Raw genomic sequence first — 23,409 nt, forward strand, 5'->3', positions numbered from 1 at the left:
CTAGCAGCACAGGTAGAGTATCCCGTATGAAATCGTGATAACGTGCTCCATTGAGCGTAGGTGGAAGAACATGGGGCCCAATCATGACATCACCAACAATGCCTGCCCAAACGTTCACAGAAAATCTGCGTTGAAGACGTGATTGCACAACTACGTGCGGATTCGTGTCAGCCCACACATGTTGATTGTGAAAATTTACAATTTGATCACATTGGAATGAAGCCTCATCCGTAAAGAGAACATTTGCACTGAAATGACGATTGACACATTGTTGGATGAACCATTTGCAGAAGTGTACCCGTGGAGGCCAATCAGCTGCTGATAGTGCCTGCACACGCTGTACATGGTACGGAAACAACTGGTTCTCCCGTAGCACTCTCCATACAGTGATGTGGTCAACATTACCTTGTACAGCAGCAACTTCTCTGACGCTGACATTAGGGTTATCATCAACTGCACAAAGAATTGCCTCGTCCATTGCAGGTGTCCTCGTCATTCTAGGTCTTCCCCAGTTGCGAGTCATAGGCTGGAATGTTCCGTGCTCCCTAAGACGCCGATCAATTGCTTCGAACGTCTTCCTGTCAGGACACCTTCGTTCTGGAAATCTGTCTCAATCCTAACGTACCGCGCCACAGCTATTGCCCCGTGCTAATCCATACATCAAATGGGCATCTTCCAACTCCGTATTTGTAAACATTGCACTGACTGCAAAACCATGTTCGTGATGAACACTAACCTGTTGATGCTACGTGCTGATGTGCTTGATGCTAGTACTGTAGAGGAATGATTCGCATGTCAACACAAGCACCGAAGTCAACATTACCTTCCTTCAATTGGGCCAACCGGTGGTGAATCGAGGAAGTACAGTACATACTGACGAAACTAAAATGAGCTCTAACATGGAAATTAAGCATTTCCGAACACATGTCCACATAACACCTTTTCTTTATTTGTGTGTGAGGAATGTTTCCTGAAAGTTTGGCTGTACCTTTTTGTAACACCCTGTATACATAAATGATGCATTTTACACACACACAAACACCCACACCACAAAAGCCTTTTACCTGCAGATTCACATTCATATGACAATAGCATATACCGGGTGATCAAAAAGTCAGTATAAATTTGAAAACTTAATAATTTATTCAGTTTTCAAATTTATACTGACTTTTTGATCACCTGGTATATTGCTCATCTCCTCCTTCTCCTCTCTCTATCCATCTGCTCCTCACCACTCTCTCTGTCCATCTCCTCCAACTGGATGTATTTCATTTCATCCTCCTCCACACTCTCTCTGTCCATTTCCTCCTGACTCTGTCTGTCCTCTCCTCTGTCTCCTCCTCCTCCTCCCCCTTTCTCTGCCCATCTCATTCTCTCCCTCTCCCACTAACCGTCTGTTCCCCACTTTCTCTATGCCCATCTGCGCATGTAGCCTCTGCAAGGCATGCAGATATTACCTACACAACACACCTACTCCACTCTCTGTATGTCGATCTCAGCCCCCCTCTTGCACTCTGTCCATCTCCTCCTCTCCCTCTCTCTGCCCAACTAATCCTTCCACCTCTCCCTGTCCATCTCCAGCTCTCCCATCACTCTGACCATCTCCTCCTTCCCCTCTGCCCTCTGTCTGACCATCCCTTCCTCCCCTCCCTCTCTGATCATTTCCTTTTGCCACTTCTCTCTGACCATCCTCTCCATCTTTGCCTTTGATGTATAGGCTTCCATGCAAAGCAAGTCAATAATGCAGGCTGATACTACTCCAACATGACACGCTTGTTGGCAAGCAGCCTACACTTCATGAGTCAGTAAACCATTTCCCGCCCCATGCAAAGCAGCCCTATAATATAGGCTGATGCTATTTCCACACAAAACGCTTGTTATGCAGGACAGACAATAAAAAAATAAAATAAAATAAAATAAAATAAACGTTTTGTCTGTATCTCCACTTCTATTGGAGCTAGGAAGTTATAAACCTCACAAAAAATATTCCATCAGTATCTACATTATTTGCAGACTAATAATTATAGCTATTACAAGTTATATGTTTTTAGATTGGTTAGTGCCTCCAAGTACATGTGGCAAGAGCAAACCATTAATACTTATTTCTCCTGTTTGTGGGAAAGCTGTTCATTGCACAGAAAAAAACAACATACACACTGATGTGCGTACATATTAAGGTGCCACATATAAAAATATCTCAAGTTATAAGCATTACGTGCTGTATACAATATTATGGGGAAGTTGCCACTCACCATATAGCAGAGATGCTGAGCCACTGATAGGCTCAACAAAAAGACTGTCACAAAAAAAGCTTTCAGCCTGTAGGGCCTTCGTCAAAAACAGATGACAGACAGACACACACACACACACACACGCAAACACAAGTCACATACAGATGACTGCAGTCTCAGGCAACCGTAGCCACACTGTGAGCAGCGGCACCCATGCATGATGGGAGTGGTGACTGTGTTGGGGTAAGGAGAATGGGATGGTGGACAGTGCAGTGCTGCTGAGTACCCCGCAGGGACGAGGTGATGAGAGGGTAAGGCAGCTATGTGCAGTCAGGAGGTTAGACAGAGGGGAAAGGTGGGGAGGGGATGGGGGGTAGCAGAAAAGGAGAGACGTAAAAACACTGGGTGCAAAGGTGGAATGAGGGGTGCATACTGCTGGAATGGGAATAGGGAGGCTGTATTGGTGAGGACAATGAGTACCAAAGATTGAGGCCAGGAAGGTTACGGGAACATAAGATATATTTCAGGGAAAGTTCCCACTGGCACAATTCAGAAATACTGGTGTTGGTGGGAAGAACCCTCATGGCACAGGCTGTGAAGCAGTCATTGAAATGAAGGATGTCATGTTTGGCAGTGTGCTCAGCAACTGGGTGGTCCTCTTGTTTCTTGGCCACAGTTTGTCGGTGACCACTCATGAGGACAGACACCTTGTTGACTGTCATGCCTACATAGAATGCAGCACAGTGGTTGCAGCTTAGCTTGTAGATCACATGACTGGTTTCACAAGAAGCCCTGCCTTTGATGGGAAAGGGGATGTTTATGACTGAACTGGAGTAGGTGCTGGTGGGAGGATGTATGGGACAGGTCTTGCATCTAGGTCTATTACAGGGGTATGAGTCATGAGGTAAGGGGTTGGGAGCAGGGGCTGTGTAGGGATGGATGAGTATATTATGTAGGTTTGGTGGACGGCAGACTACTACTGTGGGAGGAGTGGGAAGAATAGTAGGCAGGACATTTCTCATTTCAGGGCCTGACGAGAGGTAGTCGAAACCCTGGTGGAGAATGTAATTCAGTTGCTCCAGTCCTGGTTGGTACTGAGTTACAAGAGGTATGGTCCTCTGTGGCCAGATGGTGGGCCTTTGGGAGGTGGTGGGAGACTGGAAAGATAAGGTACACAAGATTTGTTTTTGTACAAGGTTGGGAGGATAATTACGGTCTGTGAAGGCTTCAGTGAGACCCTCGATATATTCTGAGAGTGACTGCTTGTCACTGCAGATACGATGGCCACAGTTGGCTAGGCTGTATGGAAGAGGCTTCTTGGTATGGAATGGATGGAAGCTGTTGAAGTAGGGGTATTGCTGGTGGTTAGTAGGTTTGTTATGGATGACGGTACTGATGTAGCCATCAGTGAGTTGGAGGTCAACATCTAGGAAGGTGGCTTGTCGGGTTAAGTAGGACCAGGTGAAGAAAATCGGGGAGAAGTTGTTGAGGTTCTGGAGGAATGGGGATAGGGTGTCCTCACCCTCGATCCAGATAGCAAGGATGTCATCTATGTATCTGAACCAGGTGAGGGGTTTAGGATTGTGAGTGTATAGGAAGGATTTCTCTAGATGGCCTGTGAATAATAATAATAATAATAATAATAATAATAATATGATGATGATGATGTTTGCTTTGTGGGGCACTCAACTGCGCGGTTATCAGCACCCATACAAATTCCCAAACTTTGCTCAGTCCAATCTCACCACTTTCATGAATGATGATGAAATGGTGAGGACAACACAAACACTCAATCATCTCGAGGCAGGTGAAAATCCCTGACACTGCTGGGAATCGCACCCGGAACCCCGTGCTCGTGAAGCGAGAATGCGACCGTGAGACAACGATCTGCAGACGGCCCATGAATAGGTTGGCATAACATGGTGCCTTGCAGGTGCCCATAGCTGTACCTTGGATTTGTCTGTAGGTAATGCCTTCAAAGGAGATGTAATTGTGTGTGAGTATATAGTTGGTCATTGCGACTTGGAAGTAGGTTGTTGGTTTGGAATACATCAGGCATTGGGAAAGATAGTGTTCAACAGCAGTAAGACCATGGGCATTAGGGATGTTGCGTAAAGGGAGGTGGCATCAATATTGATGAGCAGGGCACTGTGGGGTAAAGAACAGGAACTGTGGAGTGTCGGTGGAGGAAATGGTTGGTATATTTTATATAGGAGGGTAGGTTAAGGGTAATAGGTTGAAGGTGTTGGTCTACGAGAGCAGAGTTTCTCTCAATGGAGGCACAGCAACCGGCCACAATGGGGCATCCTGGGTGGTTAGGTTTATGGACTGTAAGAAGCATGTAGAGTGTAGGTGTGGGGGAAGTGGTGGAGATGAGCAGAGAGATGGACTCTGGGGAGAGGTGCAGGGATGGGCTTAAGGACTTGAAGAGTGACGGGAGATCCTGCTGGATTTCTGGAATGGGGCCACTGTGGCAGGGTTTGTAGGTGGATGTATGTGACAGCTGACAGAGTCCTTCTGCCAGGTAATCCTTGCGGTTCAAAACAACAGTGGTGGAGCCTTTGTCTCTGCAGGTAGCATTACAAGGTCAGGATCAGTTTTTAGATGGTGGACAGCAGTTCTTTCTGCATATCTAAGGTTAGTTTGCATATTGGGGAATGATGGTGAGGCAAGGTTTGAGGTTAAGAAATTCCGGGAAGTTAAGAGGGGGCGATTTTTTGGGGGGGGGGGGGCAATAGGGATTGATCACAGTTGGATGGAGGAGTGAAATGAGTTAGGCAGGGTTCAACATTGGTCTTTGGTTCAGTCTGATTGGTAGGGCTGGTGGCGAAAAAGTGTTTCCACTGTAGGGACTGGGAGAACAAGAGAAGTTCTTTAACAAGTCCTGCATGATAGAATTTGGAAGTAGGGCAAAAGGTGGGGCCTTTGGAAAGGACTGATATTTCTGTGGGGCTATGGCTTCTGGAGGAAAGGTTCATGACAGTGTTTCAGGTATGTTTAGGTTCTGGATTGTGTGTGGTGGTGGGACGGAGTTTTGGAGGGCACAGTAAATGTAGTAGGTCTGCGAGACAGGGTTTGCCAACTATGAGGGGTTCTGGAGGAGGTTTGGAGGTTGTTGTAGAGGTGGTGGACAGTGGTACTCCAAGGTGGGAGTAGGAAGTGAGCAGGCTGTAGATCTTTATGAGGTGGTGTTGTGCATGTTGCTCTAGTTCCTGGAGGGCAAGAGTTTCAATGTGTTTATGGGTTCCAGGAATTTGGAATTGCGTAGCAGGAGAATTTTGTGGATGGAGAGAAGGAACTGCAAGAAGGTTTGGGCTTGGTTGACATGGTTTTGCAGAACTACATTGGTGAGGGATAAGGACAGGCAGAATCTGAACAGGTGGAGGTCATTATGGAAGGAGGGGTGGCAGCTGAAGACGGGTAATTTAGTGGTAAGGACATTTTGGGGGATTCCATGAGCCAAGAAACAACACAGGAACAGTATGTGGAACTAGGTTCTGGCTAGGGATAAGAAAACTTTCCTGTGTTGATGCAGATGGAAGGAGCAACAATCCGTGGTGGTTGAAAAAATGGGAAAAATTACTTAAATAATGCATAATTAAAAATTCACAAGAATACACCCAAATACTTGGGAAAAATCACGAGAAGGATGAAACAAATGCAGAAGGGGGAAACAAGTAGTTCAGGGGAAGTAATATCTGGTGAGGGAATCCAAATAGCTCATTTGGTGTAGCAAGTACTCTGATACCTTGGGTCATGCCCCAGAACACGTTCAGCAACTGAGTACTAGGTAAAATGAAGGAGGACAGTTCTTCTACACTCATTCATGTGCTCAGCCAGTTTAGTGGCCACTACATAAAACACTGTACAGTGGACATACATTACTTGATAAACAGCATGATGCATGGCTTCACAAGTTGCTATGCTACTGATGTTGTACAATTGACCAGTGGTGGAGCTGGAGAAGGTAGTGGTGAGTGGGTAATGGGACAGATTTAGTGGGAATGATTGCAGTGGTAGGAACACTGGGGTGGGAATAATGTCTTGAGGATGTCATAAGGTTTGGCATGTTACAGAGGTTAGGTGGGTAACAGAAAGTGACAATGGGCAGTGTGGGGAGAATATCAGGGAAAAAGCACCTCATTTCAGGACTAGATGGGCAACAAAGGAGAGCTTCTGAATTTTTTGGAAGTTAAAACTGTGTTAGCGTGAGGATGAGAGGAGAATACTGCCCAGGGGATTTGTTTGTGAATAAGTTCTGCGGGATAGTTGCAGGAGAGGAAGACCTGAGAGAGTTTAGTTGTTGAGAGATATGGTGGTGGTGCATATACATTTGCTACAGATGGCTAAGCTGTATGGATGGAAGCATTTGATGTGGAAGGGATGGCAGCTGTCAAATTGTAGCTGTTATTGGTTATGTGGACTGAAGTTTGGATGTGGGTTTTAGTGAGGTGGAAGTCAATGAAGTTGGTTTGGTTCTGGAAAAGGACCATATGAATTGAAGTTGGGAAAAGCAGTTAAGTTGTTGCAGGAACCAAAGGTCTTCTTCTTCACCATGAGTCCTTGGTCTCAAAGATATGATCAATAAATATCCACTAAGTCTGGGAGGGCCAGCTTCTGGGTTTTGAGAAATGCCTCTCCATGTGACACAAGAAAAGGTTGGCATAAGACAGGTTCATCCTGGTTCTGATATTGTTTGTAGCTCTGGTCCTTAAAAGTGGCATAGTTATGGGTAAAGATGAAGCTGGCAAGGGTGACAATAAGTGGGGTTTTAGGAAGAATTTCAGGTGACCATTGAGCAAGGCAATTTCTAGAGCTGAGAGGCCATGTGTATGTGGGATGTTAATGTAAAATGAGATTACATTGATGGTGACAATGTGAGTTCCAGGTGGAAGAACATGGGAATGGATTTGAGATGTTCCACAAAGTTGTTGGTGCCTTTTACAAGGCATAGGAGGCTCTGTGGGATGGTCAACAAGGTCTTGAGACGCATCCAGTAAGAGCTTTAATGCCAGCTACTATATGATGGCCAGAATGGCTGTATTTATGTAAGATCAGGAGGGATAAGGAGTTCTATGGGAACTGTTGTGAATCCTTACAAGGGGCTTAAAGTTTTCAAGATTTTCTGCAACTCAAGTTGGATGGAGGGAGTGGGATTGTTAAGAACAAATTTGTATTTTTAGATGTCTGAGAGTTTAAAATGTTCCTCTGCTACATACCACCTTGGGTTCAGGATTGTCTATTCCTATATTATTCAAGCCCTTCAATGCAGAGAGGATGACCACCCTGACCGCCCCCCCCCACACACACACATACACACAAACACACAGATATATGTGCCTCCTTAGGCAAGATCACTAAAGCGCTCTTGTGTGGTGGCGCTCAACTTGGAGGTAAGCCAGTTTGAATCCTGGTGGTGTTGTGATGGAAAATTTTCACTGCCAGTGTTTTGCTGGCAAGAGGAGGAAAACTATCTTTGTGTCAATGTCCTGAATTAAATTCCAAACCTCTCTGCAGTGTGTCATGAAATGTGAACTTCTGACACTGTTGACAATGCTTTATCTACTGGATGGGGATGTTGAGCTCAGCAGCCACCTTGGTTTTATTTGAGGGGAGCAGACTATGTACCAGCACCAGGTATCACCCTCTCACTTCTCTTCAGGCATAACAACACAAACCAAATGCTACACTGTGCAGGTACTCATTACAGTCATCCACAGAACACTTGAAACTTCATAACAGGCTGGAGGAAGACAATGGCAAACCCCTCCACAAGAACTTTGCCTGAACCTGCTCCCCTACACTCTTTCCCTGGATATGAAACTACATTGACTTTATATATACAGGGTGAACCAAATTCATGCACTCTGATGCCACAGTACAGTTCATTGCATACTAGCAGTACAAAAATGTCGGTAATAAAATTTTGACCCATGTATATTTTCAGTAGAAAATGGATGCCAAAAGAAGGGAATTTATAACACTGTAATAACATACACAACAAGTATTTGCATTCAATACTGTGCAGCTATGCTGCTATTGGTCAGACATGTTAGACATATTCATGAAGAGCAATAATAAGTTAAAAATAAATAACCTATCACAGGACAGAAATAACTAGAAACTTAGGAATATGGTGATGTCAAAGATACATGCTACATTCAGTAACAACAGCACTTGTAACATCAAGGGGTGCAATGCTTGGCAGAAGAGCAAATGTGTGGCAAAATGCATATTTTAAAAGTGGACTGATAAACCAGTTGTACCTTCATTTCTGTGTTAGTATTAAATAATTAGTGAAGTTCGGTGGCAGGAGGAACAAGACTTTTGGTCAGGTGAATACAGGGTTATAAATACAAAATCAAATAGGGGTAATGCAGGAGTAGGTTTAGTAATGAATAAAAAAATAGGAGTGCAGGTAAGTTACTACAAACAGCATAGTGAACGCATTATTGTGGCCAAAATAGACACGAAGCCCATGCCTACTACAGTAGTACAAGTTTATATGCCAACTAACTCTGCAGATGATGAAGAAATTGATGAAATGTATGATGAGATAAAGGAAATTATTCAACTAGTGAAGAGAGACGAAAAATTAATAGTCATGGGTGACTGCAATTCTGGAGTAGGATAAGGGAGAGAAGGAAACATAGTAGGTGAATATGGATTGGGGGTAAGAAATGAAGGAGGAAGCCATCTGGTAGAATTTTGCACAGAGCATAACTTAATCATAGCTAACACTTGGTTCAAGAATCATAAAATAAGGTTGTATACATGGAAGAATCCTGGAGATACTAGAATATATCAGATAGATTATGCAATGGTAAGAGAGAGATTTAGGAACCAGGTTTTAAATTGTAAGACATTTCCAGGGGCAGATGTGGACTCTGACCACAATCTATTGGTTATGAACTGTAGATTAAAACTGAAGAAACTGCAAAAAGGTGGGAATTTAAGGAGATGGGACCTGGATAAACTGACTAAACCAGAGGTTGTACAAAGTTTCAGGGAGAGCATAAGGGAACAATTGACAGGAATGGGGGAAAGACATACAGTAGAAGAAGAATGGGTAGCTCTGAGGGGTGAAGTAGTGAAGGCAGCAGAGGATCAAGTAGGTAAAAAGACGAGGGCTAGTAGAAAACCTTGGGTAACAGAAGAAATATTGAATTTAATTGATGAAAGGAGAAAATATAAAAACGCAGTAAATGAAGCAGGCAAAAAGGAATGCAAACGTCTCAAAAATGAGATCAACAGGAAGTGCAAAATGGTTAAGGAGGGATGGTTAGAGGACAAATGTAAGGATGTAGAGGCTTATCTCACTTGGGGCAACATAGATACTGCCTACAGGAAAATTAAAGAGACCTTTGGAGAAAAGAGAGCCACTTGTATGAATATCAAGAGCTGAGATGGAAACCCAGTTCTAAGCAAAGAAGGGAAAGCAGAAAGGTGGAAGGATTATATAGAGGGTCTATACAAGAGGGATGTACTTGAGGACAACAATATGGAAATGGAAGAGGATGTAGATGAAGATGAAATGGGAGATACGATACTGCGTGAAGAGTTTGACAGAGCACTGAAAGACCTGAGTCGAAACAAGGGTCCGGGAGTAAACAACATTCCATTGGAACTACTGACGGCCTTGGGAGAGCCAGTCCTGACAAAACTCTACCATCTGGTGAGCAAGATGTATGAGACAGGCGAAATACCCTCAGACTTCAAGAAGAATATAATATCCAATTACAAAGAAAGCAGGTGTTGACTGATGTGAAAATTACTGAACTATCAGTTTAATAAGTCACAGCTGCAAAATACTAACACATATCCTTACAGATGAATGGAAAAACTGGTAGAAGCCGACCTCAGGGAAGATCAGTTTGGATTCCGCAGCAATGTTGGAACACGTGAGGCAATACTGACCCTACAACTTACTTTAGAAAATAGATTAAGGAAAGGTAAACCTACATTTCTAGTATATGTAGACTTAGAGAAAGCATTTGACAGTGTTGACTGGAATACTCTCTTTCAAATTCTAAAGGTGGCAGGGGTAAAATACAGGGAGCAAAAGGCTATTTACAATTTGTAAAGAAACCAGATGGCAGTTATAAGTGTCGAGGGGCATGAAAGGGAAGCAGTGGTTGGGAAGGGAGTGAGACAGGGTTGTAGCTTCTCCCTGATGTTATTCAACCTGTATATTGAGCAAGCAGTAAAGGAAACAAAAGAAAAATTCAGAGTAGGAATTAAAATCCATGGAGAAGAAATAAAAACTTTGAGGTTCGCTGATGACATTGTAATTGTCAGATACAGAAAAGGACTTGGAAGAGCAGTTGAACGGAATGAACAGTGTCTTGAAAGGAGGATATAAAATGAACACCAACAAAAGCAAAACGAGGATAATGGAATGTAGTCGAATTAAGTCGGGTGATGCTGAGGGAATTAGATTAGGAAATGAGACACTTAAAGTAGTAAAGGAGTTTTGCTATTTGTGGAGCAAAATAACTGATAATGGTTGAAGTAGAGAGGATATAAAATGTAGACCGGCAATGGCAAGGAAAGCATTTCTGAAGAAGAGAAATTTGTTAACATTGAGTATAGATTTAAGTGTCAGGAAGTCATTTCTGAAAGTATTTGTATGTAGTGTAGCCATGTATGGAAGTGAAACATGGATGATAAATAGTTTGGACAAGAAGAGAATAGAAGCTTTCGAAATGTGGTGCTACAGAAGAATGCTGAAGATTAGATGGGTAGATCACATAACTAATGAGGAGGTATTGAATAGAATTGGGGAGAAAAGGAGTTTGTGGCACAACTTGACAAGAAGAAGGGACCGGTTGGTAGGACATGTTCTGAGGCATCAAGGGATCACCAATTTAGCATTGGAGGGCAGCGTAGAGGGTAAAAATCGTAGGGGGAGGCCAAGAGATGAATACACTAAGTAGATTCAGAAGGATGTAGGTTGCAGTAAGCACTAGGAGATGAAGTAGCTTGCACAGGATAGAGTAGCATGGAGAACTGCATCAAACTAGTCTCAGGACTGAAGACCACAACAACAACAACATTAAATAATCACATGTGTTTGTATAAGATCTGTTGTAATTGCTGTATAATGAGTAAGAAGCCAGATACCATATCACACAGTCTAACATAAGGCAATAAAAAAATTTACAACTAGACCCAAGTCAAACTCTCAAAATTGAGTATTCTAACACAAAACTCTATTCATAGCATTAACTGTAATCACATGTATGGCATAGCATTAACTGTAATCACATGTATGGCAAGTGACTGTTTCAGTATTTCCAAATTGCCTTTCTTTGATATCCATTCTCTACCCAAAACATGCACAAAATTTTGGCACAGGCATTTTTAATTTGCAAGAAACCACAATGTGGTACCTGAGCACATAAATTTTGCTTCACCTTGTATGTAATATAGATTTCTTTAATATCATAGTCACTGAAGAGTTCTGAGCGTACTATTTTGCATGTCTCATATTTAATTCCTCTTAGGAGCTCTGAGAGAGGTCCAAATGTGGGATAACAAGACTTCTGTTGTTACAGCGTTACACACTGAGTGAAAATGCACTGTCGAGGAGAACAGTCACATTCACACGCAACATCTTGTTGTTTCTTGTAAATGTCTTTCTCTCTAGCATTCTTAAGCAACTAGGGATAATATCAAGCATTAATTCCCCCTAGGAGCTCCCAGAGAGGAGAGTTACTGTTATAGCCAGAATGAAAATAAATTGTAAATTTTGTATGAATTGCAGTCACTGAAGTTACAGCATGATGCAAAAAATTCTTAAAATTCTACAACCAGAGTAGCATGAATAACAATAATTAATGTAGCATAAAAAATGTTCTGCTACAGGTTTTGTCAATATATATTCTTTGATTTACTCAAATTCTGAAAAGTTTTCTCTCTTGCTGGTACTCAAATAACATACTGTGAATATTAATGTGTGAAAACTGACTGACAAAAAGAATATATTGTAGTATTATTAAGTAATAGAAAAGGATGGCATAAATAGATAAGAATATTGGACGTCTAATAAAATAGCAATATATCAAACCTTTTTAAGAAATGAAGACAAAACAGGACAGCAAAAATATACAAAGAAGAGTCAAGAAAAGATATGCCTTTATAAATCTTAAGATGTTAATATCAGGAAGATAAAAATATATCACCAAAGTACCAATGGTCATGAAATATTGGGATTCCCACTTGATAATGATGAAAATGACACAACCACTGCATCATTTGAACATGTATACCTCTCATACTTAAGTTGCTGAAGTAGTAGTAGTAGTAGTAGTAGTAGTAAATCTATTATATCAGTGTCTAATGGTCAATTAATATGACTATAGAAAATCCTGAGCTCTGGGTGGTATGGAGACAATGAATAAAGAAAATGTTTAATCATTTAATATACAGGGTGTTACAAAAAGGTACGGCCAAACTTTCAGGAAACATTCCTCACACACAAATAAAGAAAATATGTTATGTGGACATGTGTCCGGAAACGCTTAATTTCCATGTTAGAGCTCATTTTAGTTTCGTCCACCTACGCTCAATGGAGCACGTTATCATGATTTCATATGGGATACTCTACCTGTGCTGCTAGAACATGTGCCTTTACAAGTACGACACAACATGTGGTTCATGCACGATGGAGCTCCTGCACATTTCAGTCGAAGTGTTCGTACGCTTCTCAACAACAGATTCAGTGACCGATGGATTGGTAGAGGCGGGCCAGTTCCATGGCCTCCACGCTCTCCTGACCTCAACCCTCTTGACTTTCATTTATGGTTGCATTTGAAAGCTCTAGTCTACGCACCTCTGGTACCAAATGTAGGGACTCTTCGTGCTCGTATTGTGGACGGCTGTGATACAATACGCCATTCTCCAGGGCTGCATCAGGGATTCCATGCGACGGAGGGTGGATGCATGTATCTTCGCTAACGGAGGACATTTTGAACATTTCCTGTAACAAAGTGTTTGAATTCACGCTGGCACGTTCTGTTGCTGTGTGTTTCCATTCCATGATTAATGTGATTTGAAGAGAAGTAATAAAATGAGTTCTAACATGGAAAGTAAGCGTTTCCGGGCACATGTCCACATAACATATATTCTTTCTTTGTGTGTGAGGAATGTTTCCTGAAAATTTGACCAGACCTTTTTGTAACACCCTGTAGATGAACTGTTAAGCAGTACACAACAGCCACATACATAAGTAGCTGATCATTGTACCACACTGTGTGTGTGTATGTGTGTGTGTGTGTGTGTGTGTGTGTGTGAGAGAGAGAGAGAGAGAGAGAGAGAGAGAGAGAGAGAGAGAGAGAGAGAGAGAGACAGAGAGGAGAGAGAGGGAGGGAGGGGGAGGGGAGTGAGAGAGAGGCTTCCTATTTACCAAGGAGGATAAAGTGCACACTATATGCAACACTAAACTTCATGTTTTTCTGTCGTCAACTGGTACTATACCACAGATAAAAATACTTAACCGCTTTTATACTGTCTCTTCCCAGTCTTGCCATCTTTTGCCTTACAGCTGCACATATTTCCATTAGCCTTTCTTCATCCTCTTCATCTTTTCGCAGTTTCTCTTTCACTTGCCTATCTTGTTCTAAAGCATCTTTATAAAACTTTCTAGTGTCATTCTTCCTCTTGAGAACCTGTAACAAGTTCACTTTTATCAGTCTGTCAATATTACATATCATTTATAGCAAATGGGAAATGTACGAACATCTAGTGTCAGTATACACATGTGAAAAGTTTAATATGCAAGAAATTACAATTGCATGTGCTCAAATGTGCATGACATCACTTGAACTGTCTATGTAAACAATTTAAATATATAAAAAGCAAATCTTGAAGTACCTGGTATTAACTGTCTTGCATAAGAGCCAGTACTATTACACCACAATGAATTTTGTTGTTTCTTGATGGGATCTATTTATTTATTTAGTATCCAATAGATCACACATGTGATATAGGATTTGTCATTTGATTACATATAACACATAACAACACACATACACATAATAAATGGACAAACATATACAAACAAAAAACAAATTACATACACATAGTACATAAGTAGTGTACAAGAACTTATTACACAAAAACAAAAGTACGTGCTCATGATAATCACTTATAGATCATGAACTACGCCTTATACACAAAATGTATTACGGATATTTAACAGATTTTTCATAAGTACCATAATTATGAAGTTGAAAACATAATTAAATTAGTTTGAATTTTTAAAAAATAAGTACAGGGTTCAATCCACAGTCTGAGACAGGTATTCATTTACACTGTAGTAGCATTTTTCCATCAAGTATTTTTTTACTTCCCACTTGAAATTATTTTTGCCTTTCAATTCTTTAATTTGAGATGGAAGTGCATTTAAAAGCTTTATTCCTAAGTGGCTAACATGTTTCTGACTTCTAGTTTTTGCTACATAGGGAATGTGGAAGTCTTTACAATGCCTTGCATTGTGATCATGGTAGCTTGAGTTGGTTTGAAGATCGCAGTTATTTTTACTGATCATTTCCAGGCATTTAAAAATATATATCGATGGTATTGCCAGTATCTTTAGTTGTCTGAATAAGGGTCTGCAGTGAGTTTGTGGTGGGCTGTGTATCATGATATGAATAGCTCTTTTTTGCATAATAAAAATGTCATTTAGTCTTGACCTGGTTTTCCCCAAAAACTTATGCCATAGCTTGCAACTGATTGGAAAAAAACTAAAGTACACCACTCTAATACATTCTTTGCTACATACCTTGGATATTATTCTTAAGGCAAAACATGCTGAGCTAAGTTTCTGAGTAAGATATACACTGTGTTCATTCCAGTTTAAATCTTGGTCAATTCGCATTCCCAGAAACTTTGTGGTGCACACTTTTTCTATTTGTTTGCTATCCAGCATAAGGCACACATTTTCCCCTTGACACTTGCTTCCATACAGTATAAAATTTGTTTTCCTTGTATTTGATGTCAGCTTATTTGAATAAAGCCATGACTGTATGTATGAGAGCATTTTCTCTGCTGCAGTATACAATGATTCTTTTATATCACTAATTATGATACTCGTGTCATCTGCAAATAGTAGAATTTTGGCTGAGCTGTCCGGAGCCTGTATATCATTGATATAAATTAGAAATAACGATGGGTCCAGAATGCTGCCCTGTGGAACACCTATTTCAATTTGTTTTGGTTCAGATATGAGCTTAAAATTGTGAAGATTGTTGGATGACCTCAGCTCAACAACTTGTGACCTGTTTTGCAGATAAGATTCAAACCTTCATGCTTTCCCGGCGATCTGTTGACATATTGGATATTCGGGAATCCAGCCGGATGTTTGCGTCGTTCTCTACCTGAGACTCAGGTAGCACCTGAAGAAGACAGCGAGGAACGCTGTTGAAATATCGTGCGAGAACAACGCGAACATCCGGCTGGATTCCCGAATATCCAAGATGTCAAGATTCAAACCATTTTTTAACAGTACCCCTGATGCCTATTGCTTCAAGTTTCCCTAGTAATATTACATGGTTCACAGTATCGAAGGCTTTGGATAAATCCAGATTAATTCCAACAACCTGTTTATTTGACTCCAAAATTCTTACTTTTTCTGTTGCGTAGTCCAATATGGCTGTTTCTGTACTGTGCCCTGCTCAAAAACCATGTTGACTGTTATTTATTAGTTTATGTTTTTCTAGATATTTTGTAACCCTGATTTTCATTAATTCCTCAAGTATTTTGGAGAAGGCTGGGAGGAGAGATATAGGTCAATAATTTTTCTATTTTATGTCTGTCACCACTTTTGTATAGAGGTATCACTTTAGAGATTTTAAGTTTATCCAGAAATATCCCTTCACTAAGGGACAAGTTTGCTATGTGCACTATAGGTTTTACAACACATGGAGCAATTTTCTTAATTATTGATACACGTACATCATCCAACCCAGAGGACATTTTGGATTTCAAGCATTTAATGACTTTTAGATCTTCATGCTCATCTGCTGGGATTGCCATCATGCTGGTATTTACCATTGGAGTCATCACTGTTGGTTGTTGCTTACATTTATTACTTAAAGTAAGGGGAATATTTACAAAATAATTGTTTACATAGTTTGCCATGGCATCTTTCTCTATGGGGAAACATGTGGGGGAACATGTTGAAGCTTTTTAGTATGACTAAAAATTTGTTTTTTACTAAACTCTGGACCAATAGATTAATATTAAAGTCACCACAAAGAATTATGGTAGAGTTCTCATTTGAGAAAATGTTGAGCATTTCTTCCAAATTCTTAAGAAAGACTTCAGCATCTCCAGATGGTGATCTGTAAATTGCCGCACCAATTATTTTCTTCTTTAAACTATATAACTGAATGGCTACTGCTTCTACAGAACTCAGTCAAAAATGGTAGCCTTTGCACAGTGCTGGTGATTACGTCATGGTTGCATCATTCTTGAGAGCAATCTCCAATGTCAAATACAACCAGCTGGCCGTGCAGCGTTCAGATTGCCTAGCTGAGCACACACATTACTGCCTTCTTTTATTTTCTTTTTAGAACAACTTTGTTAAATAGATTAATTCAGATTGAGAAGTGGTTCCACGAATACATGTGTACCAACTTTGTAGAGAGGGATCAAAGGAGAGAAGAGGCATGGGGGGAGGGGGGAGCAAGGGAGGGGGGGGGGGGGGCAGAAGTGAACCTGTATGTGTACTGAAGTACATGCTCAGTTCTGTGTTCAGAAGGCACAGATCTCCTAATAGCATGATGCTCTTGGTAGCTTGATCCCAGTGTCATGTTACTGTAGAGTTTCATTGCATGTCGCATACATTAAATTCTGACATAGGGAAAATGGGCAGGGAGATCTGTACGGTAAGGTTTAGGAGAGTCTAGTGGTCTCAAGCGTTATTGGAGAGCGGTATGTGATACATATTATTACCTTGTTCATCATCTGCACTAGAGCAGCTTGTATGTTGGTGCTGAGGGAGAGATGTGTACTGGTATGTGTCATTTATAAAAGTGGCTCTCTCACTTCTGAGGCTCTCTTTTCTGTGACAGCTATAGCCCCTTACTATCAGAGCATCAGCCTATTTAAAATCAGTTGTTTGTACCCAAAGGTAAGGGGTCTTAACTCAGATAAGAGTATTATTTCCTCCATGAGTCCAAAAATTATTAATTAAATGTTCCACTGCAGTAACAGACCCATTTTCACAATGATGTTGTTCTTTGCTTTTTAGCTTCTTTCAAGTTGGTGAGCCTATGTTGGTTGGGTTTTTAATGAGAAGCTTTTGTTACCTCTTAGGTACTTCAATTTCTAAAGCATAATTCGTCATGTTGGAAGGAACTAGTTTCTTCGGCAGACACTCATTCATTGGGCATTGTAGTACTGACAATGCGAAGTTTTGGATTTGAATGCATGTGTGTTTTCATGTCATCAGTGAGCTGCTGAAGCCATGTGGAGGCAGTCAGAATGTTGAGAAACGACAAAAGTGGAACACAGAAAAGACTAAAGTGCCTCAACTGGTTAAAGTTAACCATCACATGCTAATTTTGAGAAACAGTAATTGTCCTATAAAATCTTTCACCTAATTTTCCATTATGTTCACAATAATAATAATAATAGTAATAATAACTTTATTCAATATCACATGATGCAAAAATCATTTATCTGAATTTGTCAGTTCACCACAAACGATTTTTTTTAACAGAATTACATTTTACAACATACTGTAATGTGGCAAGTTCTCATTCAGTTGTCGTGTCCCATATATCCCATAAAGAAGGAGAACATCCAGGAATGTGGATTGAGTCAAAGTATACATTAACACGAAACAAAGACATCATCATAGAAACTTAATTTGTATACTATCTTACAGTGCCCAATGCTATTCACAATTATGCTAACTAGATTTAATCAAGTAAATCAGTAAAAAATGTGCCATTCTGAAAAAAGCCGTTGCCCCCTAAGCTGTACTTTAGAGCTGTTGTTTATTTGCTATTATTAGTTTAACCAATAAACCTCAGATATTTTAGGGAATTGCACTCCCATGGATAAAAAAGCTTCAGACTTGTGATTAATTTACAAATTAACTAATTTGTTAAATATCTGACATTAAACATTTAAGTGATAGGAAGTTTAAAAAAGGTTTGCAATTATGTTTAAAGTTTGTTGGAAATTGCCATGTGGCCTCATTATCAACACTGGATGAGTGTAGGCCATGTAATTGGTACTCCGTTTTAAGCAGAAGCTAATTTTTCACAAATCACAGCGTTCATGACATCATACCTCCTGAACTATGTATCATAAAATGAAGTAATTTGACAAATACATTCAATAGTATAAATGGCTAAGGTCTTCAAAAGTGCTGTGAATAGAGTTAGTAATGCAGGAGGAATGAATTAAAATGTCATGACTATGTGATAATTTTCCTGCATGAACAGTGAACATATAGCAAGCAATAAACTTTTTCTTTTAATAATTTTGTGGGGGAATCAATAAGAAAAGTTTTGAAAAGATTGGACATTATGTGTAAAGTTTCTTGCAAGTTCCTAAGTGCTCTCATCCTCAAATACTTGATGAACATAGAAAGGGTATTTGTGCATGGTCAGTTACGCTGCATCAAAAAATATGCACAATTTCTAACTGTAACTTTCCTTACTGTGTAAAATCCTTAACATAAAATGACATCTATTAATTAGTATATTATGACAGCATTTTAAATATGGTCAATAATCATATGAAATATTGAATATCAAATTTTGTCGTCCCTGGAAACTGTTACAAAGGCAACGAGCAACTGGGACTCTGCAAAACGAACCATGAGCCATGAATTGGGTTAGGCATTTAGTAATATAGATATTTACTTGTTTATAATGCTATTTTTGAAATAAAATATTTTCTCCATAAATACTATTTACACCAAATTATTACTTATCATATAACTTTATAACACATATTGTTACGTGCCATGCAGTTACTGAGACCTTTCAGTGCTTGAATATAAATATTGTTGTGCTGTAGTTAACACACATGGCGCAGCTAACAAGGGAACCTCCCCATCGAACCCCCCTCACATTTAGTTATAAGTTGGCACAGTGGATAGGCCTTGAAAAACTGAACACAGATCAATCGAGAAAACACGAAGAAGTTGCGTGGAACTATGAAAAAAATAAGTGAAATATGCAAACTGAGTAGTCCATGCCAGAGATATACAACATCAAGGAGACAGTAGCTCAGTAGCGCCGTGGCTGGTGGTTAGCGTGAGCAGCTGTGGAACGAGAGGTACTTGGTTCAAGTCTTCCCTCGAGTGAAAATTTTAATTTTTTATTTTCGCAAAGTTATGATCTGTCCATTCGTTCATTGACGTCTCTGTTCACTGTAATAAGTTTAGTGTCTATGTTTTGCGACCGCACCGCAAAACCGTGCGATTAGTAGACGAAAGGACGTGCCTCTCTAATGGGAACCGAAAACATTTGATCGCAAGGTCATAGGTCAATCGATTCCTCCACAGGAAAACACGTCTGATATATTCTATACGACACATGACAGGAATATGTTGTCGACCCACCTAACTTGTAAACTTGGCGAATGGGTAAAAAGATTCTTCTACCTTGCCCAATTTAGGTTTTCTTGTGGATGTGATAATCACTCCCAAAAAAGTGATGAAATCACAAGAGTTTGTCTCGTAAACTGCAACAAATGAATGCAACAGTTTCACACTCGCACAGTTTTCCCTGTGCTCTGTCAAAACATATGTTTTTAACGTTTTCAAATTTTTCCATGTGTACACCGTCAAATCCTGCATATGTCCAAGCAAATCTGAACATGTCCTGGAACTGTGGAGAGCGAAGTTGATTGTGTGTGTGTGCCTGAACTTTGATAATTGCCTGAAAATAAAAAATTAAAATTTTCACTCAAGGGAAGACTTGAACCAAGGACCTCTCGTTCCAAAGCTGCTCACGCTAACCACAGGACCACAGCATTACTGTGCTGACACTGTCCTTAATGTTGCCTATCTTGCGCATGGACTACTCAGTTTGTATATTTTGCTTTTCTTTCATTGTTCCACACAACTTCTTCCTGTTTCTTCGATTGATCTGTGTTCAGTTTCTCAAGGCCTATCCACTGTACCAACTTATAACTAAATCTGAGGGGGGTGCGATGGGGAGGTTCCCTTGTAAATACAACTGAGACACCACCCATGGCTAATGTAAGAGACAATGGAAGCAGATCACTTCGGGCTGGCCAGTCGGCGTTATGTAAGGGACTATCCACTAATAGAACAAGTACTGTCATCACACCATCGAGGCAGTTACCACATACTATGACCAAGCAGAGGGATCAGAGGCAGAATAAAATAGGTGCAGCAGGAAGACAGACAGCTGTACTGTGGGTGACCTGATTTCTTTACACCTGACCTGTGGCTGTGTTGTGGCCTACATGATAAGAACTCATTTCTAGAGAAAGTCTTTGTAATCTACCAGCCACCAGCTCTGACAGGGGTTCTATGATAGTCAATGAGTGTAGACGGATCAACAAGTCACCACTTCCAGACTCCACTGCTGCTAGCTGCAACCCTGCTTTTCGTGCTGAGTCTAAGGTTGTCAATTTAGTACCCTCCAGCCACCTGTGGGCTTCAGGTGTTGCTGGATTCCTACCGTGGAGGCCTACAGTTTGAGCCTGTACAGAGGCTCAGCTGCTACTGCCTGTGCCAGCAGACTCTTTGCTGCTTGCTTCTACTCATGTGGGCAGATACTGCTGGTGTGTGTCGTCCCATCCATGCTAGGCCCAAGGCACGATTCTGCACACCTTGACATGCCCCGTCCTGCACAGCCAGGCTGCCTCTAGCCTGCTTTGTGAGCTGCCAACGACTTCAGGCTCAGTGTTCTTGCCGAGATGTTGTTTCACTGGGTATGTGATCCTCCAAGCTGTCAGGCTGCCTGCTGATGGCCACACCTCTTCACTGGCCATATACAGCCTATGTCCTGGGGGCTTCAGGCTCTCTGGGCACTGTCAAGACTGTTGCAGCTCATTGAGCAAGAAATGGATGTCTGAAAAATGATGTTTTTGTGACAATATGTTGGACGAACACCAGGCATCCACTCACCCTCCACCATTACCCCACCCAATGTGGTGAACTACAGGCTTCCCGACTTCTGACAACCTACCTCCACCATCCACAGTTGAAGCCAACCACTCATTATCTCTAAAATATTCCGATAATTTGTAGAAACAGTGGCTAATGAGATATGTTTTTAATTTTCTTTATGAACGATGCTTCATTCAGTGCATGACAATTCATGTCTACTCCTGGTGGTAAGAAGTCATTATTACTTGTTTGAAACTGCTAACTTGGATCTTTGTGAGGTTAAGACTTAAACTGTTTGCTGTGAACAACTTGTAAGCCAGTTCAGTTATCATCTGAAGTATGTCTGCTTGGGTTGAGTTTGAACCCTTGATTAGTATGTTTACATTGTCAGAAACATTACACTGGGCCTAGTAGCAATCCCTGTAACACTCTACACATTATGTTCCCCAATTCTAAGGTTATTTTCATGCCTGATTGTAAGATACTGCCTGTTAATGATACCCTCTGCTTTCTATTATGGTGGTAAGATTCCATCCTTGCAAGAGAGATGCCTTTAATGCTATAACACTCTAGTTAGTAAGTAAATATTTTTGTTTCATACAATGGAAGCTTTTGGCAAGGTCACAGAATATAACAGAATAATTTTTCTTGTTTGTCTCTGCTAGCACTTCTTATATACATTTTGGACTGCTTTTTGTGCAAAGAAGCCTTTGCAAATGCCAAACTGAGAGGTGATTGATAAGTTCTGATCAGTTAAATGAGTCGGTATCCTATCATAGCCCACTTTCTCAAATAGTTTTGAAAAGGTTGAAAGGAAATATATAGGTCTGTAATTACAGATGGTTTGCTAATCTACAGTTTTGTAGGTGGGTGTTACAACAGCAAAATGTCAGGAAATATCCTCCAAGTCACTAATTGATTACAGAGAGAGCTTATGGGTAATCCTATCAAGTCAGCACAAGATTTTAATATTCTGCTAGAAACATCATCAACGCCATTAGAATTGCTACTTTTTAGTGACCTGATGGATTTTGTAATCTCCTTATGGGCTCCGTTTTTAAAAGTAATGTTTGCTGGCGGTGCATGCAGTATCTGCACAAGTATTCCTTATATCAATAACAGCATGGCTTGGTAGCTCAGTGGGTAAGTGCCAGGCTATCAACCCTAGGGTCCATTGTTTAGTAACTGGCCAATTCTAGAATTTTTCAGTCATCTATTATGTTTTAGCTCTGTAAATGGTTTTTACAAGTGAAAAATCCAAGCAGCACCATGGTTTGAACCTCACAATAAACTTCACATCTCACTATAATCAGCTGAGTATGTCAGTTCAAAAGCTGAAAAAGGAAAGGGCCCTTGCTTAGAAAAGCATTGTGATGTTAAAATTAGGTTGAATACAGGTTTCCTTTTCCTATCTCGATAACACCCCCTCTTTCAATTCATCTTTTAACTATTACATATACATCTCCATTAGGGATTTGGACAACACTACACTTGCTGAAGTCCAGTTCAATGTGAAACTCTTTGGTATACATCAAGCAATTTCATTTTTTGTAACTGGGTGTCTTACAGAAATACAGACATTTCTAGAACAGGTGTCCCATTTCCAAACCACTTTATTTGATTTATAGGTTTCTGCTAAACACTACAAAGCATTTGAATATAAAAAGGTGAGACATTTCCAAAGGTTCCTTAATCTTATTTCAGTATAATGAGAACACTGTATGATAGAGTCAGCACACATTCTGTTGCAGTTCATTTTGTTCTCCAGTGTTGTTGTTCCAGGAGGGTTACTCTCTTTCAGTTGGTTGGGGGTTATTGCTACCACACAGTACATCCATCCCATAGGAGGGTTGTTAGTTTGTGAGATAAGAACCCCTGAGTTCCCAGTTGGGGGTTATCGCTACCACACAGTACATCCATCCCATAGGGGGGTTGTTAGTTTGTGAGATAAGAACCCCTGAGTTCCCTTGTGCAGAGAGGGAAATATAGGTCAACTCATGCACAGCCTTGCAAAACTAAGCAATCCTTATACAATTGAAGAAAGTACAATTAAGTTTGATGATGAGGTAA

General features: G+C 40.6%; 1 protein-coding gene across 1 annotated transcript in view; it reads right to left on the bottom strand.

The window, feature by feature from the left end:
- Positions 1 to 23,409, bottom strand: part of LOC126457299 (uncharacterized) — a 192,367-nt gene that overhangs the window by 93,573 nt on the left and 75,385 nt on the right. Inside the window, exon 4 of the mRNA XM_050093480.1 lies at positions 13,730 to 13,900. Within this exon, the coding sequence (XP_049949437.1) occupies positions 13,730 to 13,900 (171 nt within the window). The remainder of the gene's footprint in view (positions 1 to 13,729; positions 13,901 to 23,409) is intronic.

This window comes from Schistocerca serialis, chromosome 2, assembly GCF_023864345.2.
Source record: "Schistocerca serialis cubense isolate TAMUIC-IGC-003099 chromosome 2, iqSchSeri2.2, whole genome shotgun sequence".
Lineage (NCBI taxonomy): Eukaryota > Metazoa > Arthropoda > Insecta > Orthoptera > Acrididae > Schistocerca > Schistocerca serialis.